The sequence below is a fragment of the Mauremys mutica genome, chromosome 5, assembly GCF_020497125.1.
Source record: "Mauremys mutica isolate MM-2020 ecotype Southern chromosome 5, ASM2049712v1, whole genome shotgun sequence".
In the NCBI taxonomy this organism is placed as follows: domain Eukaryota; kingdom Metazoa; phylum Chordata; order Testudines; family Geoemydidae; genus Mauremys; species Mauremys mutica.
In genome coordinates this window covers 130,826,196-130,832,277 of record NC_059076.1, presented here as the reverse complement: position 1 = coordinate 130,832,277, position 6,082 = coordinate 130,826,196, and the positions used below count along the sequence as shown (strand labels likewise).

Genomic DNA, 6,082 nt, shown 5'->3' with positions numbered 1-6,082 from the left:
GACACAGATATGAGAAGGGAAAGAAGCATCAGGCCGTGTGGCACCACACTCCCTGGGGAACGCTCCAACATCTGCTTGTGCAGGCTGTTCATGCTCTCAATTCTGTGAACAACTCTTCATTGGCCAGTAGGTGGCGGTATTATGACACAACATTGCAGAACTGGAGTTTTCAGACCAAACAGGCCATTTGGACTCTGAGGGATTCACCGGTACAATCTGATTCAAGAGGAAGGAGAATGAATGAGTGACTGTGCTTCCCTGAGCACAATATTTTAAAAGAAACAGCTTTAAAGCCAGACTGGGAGCCCCTTATCCCCACAGCTAAGCACTCACACAAGCAGTCCCAGTGAAATGAATGGGATTATCTATGAGAATAACTGCTCACTGTGTGAGTAACAGGTCAAAACTTGACCCTAAAAATAGTTCTAGACGGGCTTGTGTTTAAACCTATGGAAATTGGGAAATGAATGGACATCTGCATCCTGCTCTGCTACATCACCTCATTAAATAATAAATCCACAACCGTACGCACCTTATGCCATGTAAGCCTCAGCCTGAGCACTCGAACACCAGAATAGTGAGTAACTATGAATAGTTATAACATGCAATGGCAGCATCAGACAGACAATTCAAATATTTCAGAACAGTTCTCCTGGGTCTATTATCCTGTTGACCTCCAGCATTTGACCCTTTTGTGTATTGACACTAGAGTGATTTTCCTTTTCGGAGCACTTATAAATGTGTTGAATTTCACTCACTGGAAATTGTGCTTCTTGACAAGCATTTCCAGTAATAGATAAGCAAGGTAGAGTCACTGACTCCCCTTCCTGGATGCTATTTGGTGTCTGGCTTCAAGGTTAGAAATAATACAAATGTAACAATCACTGCATTCATGTGTTAAATCTATTGTATTGTAAGTTAATTTCTACTCTTTAAGTGAAATTTAAACAGTTTTTCAGTGTAAATCTCTGAATAATTGTCCATCATCCTGCTTACCCCATTCTATCTCTGCCTCTCTTTTCTCTATATCTAGATTCCATTGGACAGAAAGTGCTGACTCAGACTCCAGAATCTGTCAGTGTTTCCAGGGGACACAGCCACTATCAACTGCAAAGCCAGGGTGAGCCTAGCAACAATTTAGCCTCATACCAAAAACAACCAGAACAATCTCCTGAGCTGCTCATTCATAGTGCTCTTACTCTGGCCTCTAGGCTCCCAGCCTGATTCAGTTCTAGTGGTGCTGGATTACACTCTCACTCTCAGCAGTGCTGAAGCTTATGATGCTGGAGATTATTATTATGAGCTGTACAATGACCGGCCTCTCCCAGTGACACAGGCCAATGCAAAAACCTTCCGGTGCTACACAGAGTGTGCCATGCCTGTCAGCCTGTGTAACTGCACAAGCTTTTCACTGTTATCTTGGGCTTCTCTCCCCTATTACTCTCCTATTGTAATTTCCAAATATTTACTTGTTGCATCTGGTAATTAAATAGACCTAGACCTGCAAACCCTTACTCACACACATCATGTCATTCACAGGACTTCTCCCATTGATGTCAATGGAACTGCTCACATCAGTAAAGTGACATATGTCTGCAGGGGTTGGCAGGATCAGGTCCTTAGTATGTAAACTCCTCAGGGCAGGGACTGCGTTTTCCTCTCTGGTTGTACAGCACCAAGCACAATGGGCCCTGTTCCTGACTGGAGCCATTGGCTGGTACTGTCTGTAATATAAGCATGAAATTTTAAAAAAATAGTAAATGAGAGTGAGGCAGAGAGATATAAAACTTTCATGCCAAACAAAAACAGGACATTCTTATGATAGTTAATAACTGATCTCTACAGACAATATTGTAGCACCTTTCAGCCACGGATTTCAAAGCTCTCAACAAACTTAAGAAACGGCTGCAACATCACCAGGCATCTTCGACTGGGTGGAAGTCAGCATCCGTTAGAGCGCAAAGCAACCATTCAAATCAGAAAGAGAATTTTTATCAAGCTGAAACTATGTGTGGAGCTAGGGGATTACTGTTCTCAGCTGCAGGGGCGGCTCTAGACATTTCGCCACCCCAAGCAGGGCGGCATGCCGCGGGGGGCGCTCTGCTGGTCGCCGGGAAGGCGGCAGGTGGCTCCGGTGGACCTCCCGCAGGCGTACCGGAGCCGCCTGCCGCCCTCCCGGCGACCGGCAGAGCGCCCCCCGCAGCATGCGGCCCCAAGCACGCGCTTGGCGTGCTGGGGCCTGGAGCCGCCCCTGCTCAGCTGTGACTTTACCAGAGCACTGGAGCTCAGATTTTTAAGGATAGTTAGGTGTGGTTCCTCTCAGTTTTCCAACATCTAACTGACTTAAGTTCCTTAGCCTCATTTTCACACATGATTTAGGCTCTTAGATCCAGATCCACAAAGCTATTTACATACCTAACTCCCACTAAAATCAAAGGGAGTTAAGCATGTTTATGGCATAGTGGGACTCAGGAACACAAATCTCTTACAGAGTCACTGGCGGGGACAAAGATCCCCACTCTCTAGTGGGGTCTACACTCTATCTTGCTTTCCCCAAAGAAAGGGCTCACACAAGCCAGTCTGCACAGGTCTGCACTGGGAGCAAGGCCAAAAAGAAGCAGCTTCACAAGGAATTACTCAATGTTTTTCTGAGCCACTTGGCAAGCAGGGGGAATGCAGCTGCTGTTCTGCTCCAGAAGTGGGCGCTGCACACACCCTCCCTTCCACAGCTGGCCATCTCCATGGCTGGTTCAGGGGGTGGAGATCCTGGCTCACAGTCACTTCTGGGGTGGTTATACATCCCCAAGGATAGCAATGTGTCTAGCCCCTGTATGGGAGGGCTCCTAGCACACCCCCATTCTTGCACACCCAGGGAGGCACCAGCAACAATCTGTCCCGAAGGAAGGGCCTTACTGTAAAAAGAATCTAGACGACATCAGCCCAACTATCTCCTTGGGCAAGGACACTGGAGAGAATCCATGAATATTTTCATGGCAGGGAGAATAACGCAAAGGTAAATTGAGGTAAACGGATACGAAAAATGCTGTAAAAATGGCTGGAAGATGTTAACTGATAAAATTCCAGGTCACATGCAATATTTCTGGTGCCCTCTCCATAGAGCACCTTCTATTGTTCCATTTATTAAACCTCCAGTCTTGCATTTTTACCTCATACATCGCTATCACCAAGTTACAGAGACCAACACTCACAAGAGTAACGCCCTGTAACTAAAACACAGCACATTTATATAAACGGGTCATTTGCATGTTCACTCAGGAGGGACGTTCCCTGGCTGGGCTGCTGAGAGTTCATAAATGGTCCCATTTGCACTGCCTGGTGAGCTGTTCAGCATACCCCACGGAGACCTGTCAAGATGCTCTCACAGGCCCAGCTTCTCTGGATACTAGTGCTTTGGATTCAGGGTGAGCATTACATCAACAGGGAACAGACTTCATAGGCAATAAAATGCAAGTTGGGTTTAAAATAATACTATGTTACTTATTTTGCAAACTAGTGTTAAATAAATGATTCAATTAAAATGTATTTAAATATCCAGTTTTAATTACTTTTAATAAAATTCCATGACTGCCTTAATTTTCTTTTCATATCCAGAGTCCTATGGCCAAATTGTTTTGACTCAGACTCCAGAATCCCTGTCAGTGTCGCCTGGACAGAGAGTCACCATCAACTGCAAAGCCAGTACCAGCATTAGCAACTACTTAGGCTGGTACCAACAGAAATCAGGACAAGCACCTAAGCTCCTTATCTATGATTCTACCAACCGTGTCTCTGGGATCCCGGACCGGTTCAGCGGCAGTGGGTCTGGCACTGATTTCACTCTCACAATCAGCAGCGTTGAAGCTGAAGATGCTGGAGATTATTACTGTCAGCAACGCCAGAGCTACCCTCTCACAGTGATACAGACCGTTACAAAAACCTCCCTGTAAACGGAGAGAGCTGATGCTTATCATTTGTTACAGCTGCGACCAGAAGGGTGAATTTTATGATTTCATGCAAATAAAACACAGGAAGTAACTCAAATTACACCTGACACTTTTAAAGCAGCAACGATGCCAAAGTCATCAACAAACAAAATGCAGGGCTAAGTTCACCCTCCACTGAAGCCCAGCTCCACGGGGGTGGAAGGAGTAGCACCAGGTATTTGAATCCAAAGTTCACTGTAGGCCATTAGAACTTCCAGGAGTAGTTTCACTAGGCCACATTTATATTCTTCCACAACACTGGTACTAATCCTGAGCCCTGTTATTGCAAAACTTGCCTTGGGATGTCTGAAGACCCCAAGTGATCCTGGCTCTAGTTTGGTATCTCATCCAAAAGACCAGCCCCTGCAGTGTAGCTCCCTCATAACACAGTAGATTGTGGATTCAGTACAGACCCAGAGGGATGAGTGCCTCCTAATAAACCATCAGCACCATTTCCATTTTCCCAGACAGTCTCCCATTCAGTTACTTACCAGACCCATCCCTGGTCCAGCTAGGACAGCACATGGTACTAGAACCTGTATCTGCATGGCCAGAGCAGGGAGCTCAGCACAGCCAGCGATGCGGGAGAGGAACCACTTCAACCAGGACAGGTTGTTCGAGGAGTCAAAGCCGGACAGATCCGTAAAGCCAGGACTTGGTTACAGCTGTGTGAACAAAGTTCACCTGGGTTACAATCAGCTATAAACCATCAATCATTTTCACAAACAAAAACTGAGTCTCACACACTCTGAGCAAGAACCTGTTATTTGAGAGTAACAACTGAACTGTGGTAAGAAAGGGAGTCAAGGCTGGAATCATCCCACTTAATTCTGTGCTGTCGGTCTGGATAATTCCTGTCTGTGTTTCTGTACTAGTGGAAGGCCTGAGACTCTGCAGAGCTCTCCTGTGTTGTCTGAAGGGTGTGGTGCATCCTCTTACAAACCACACCGGCCACAGTGTGTTAGACCCCATCAGCCTGCACTGAGTGAGGTCAACTTGTATTTCCAAAGCCACCATTCAGCCCACCCTCAGCTCTACCCCATTGAAAACCCTGCAGAAACCAGCTCAGCCCACCCTGAGCACCCACCAGCCCTGCTGCTCCCATCTCACCCCTCTGAAAATTCTGGCCTATGGGATTCCTAACAGAGCTGGAGCTGTAATTACCCTCGTCTCTCCTGTACCCTCACCAGCAACCATCTCCTCATTATCTAAATGCCCAAGGAGGCACGTGACAGCTGCTTAGAGCCAACCAAAGGAAGTCACACAATAAAGATCAAAGCCTCTGGCACAATATAGGTCAAATCCATCCCTGAGTCAACTCTGCTCACTTCATTGTAGTTACACGAAAGATGCCTTTAGCCACATATGTCTAGCTGAGCTGCTCTTTGCAGAATAGGGTACCATGGAGGCAAAGATGAAGTCATGATGAAGGACAATTGATTTGGTGCCCCTTACAGGTGTTGAAGCACATCTGCAGCAACCCATCCCCACCATTCCCATAGGAGGGGGCCCTGCTGCATCATCAGCCACAGCACGGTTTGGTTTTGTTGCGGGTTGGTTTGGGGGTATTTGGGGGTTGGCAGGCAGTAAATCCCCACCACACTTTCTGTACCCCAGCTGGGAGGGCCTTGCTGAGGAAAGGTAATCAAGGTGCAGCCAGTCTATTTGGATCAAGCCCTTAAACAGGAGCTAGTCTCATGACAAACAGAGACAGAGATTTTCTCATCACAAGCCACAGAAGGGAATGATGGCAACAGAAAAACCTCCATGATCGTGTTGCTTAGGAAGCAAACAGTATAAAGAGTGGAGCAGAAAATCTTTAGCACAAAACAAACAAACAAATAAATAAATCAATCAATCTGATTTCTTATAGGCAGGGAATAAATAAGAAATAAAATTAGAACAGTGGGTTTCTATTATTGCACTTTACGATAAAAGCCACTTGGGTGATTTTCATTGTATTTACTCCTATACCAAAATGTGCACCATGCATTATTGTACCTGTGCAACATTTCCTCTAACACTGCATTAACCAAGCCTTTGGAGCAGCATGGGGCTAGGATGACCTTATTCCTACATAGAATTCAATGATCTAGATT

General features: G+C 46.0%; 1 gene segment (V, D, J or C); it reads left to right on the top strand.

Moving 5' to 3' along the window:
• The first annotated feature begins 202 nt into the window (after positions 1 to 202).
• Positions 203 to 5,837, top strand: LOC123371113. The segment is given in 3 exon segments: positions 203 to 542; positions 1,034 to 1,120; positions 3,613 to 5,837. Coding segments are annotated over 3 exon segments (429 nt in total).
• The last annotated feature ends 245 nt before the right edge of the window (positions 5,838 to 6,082 follow it).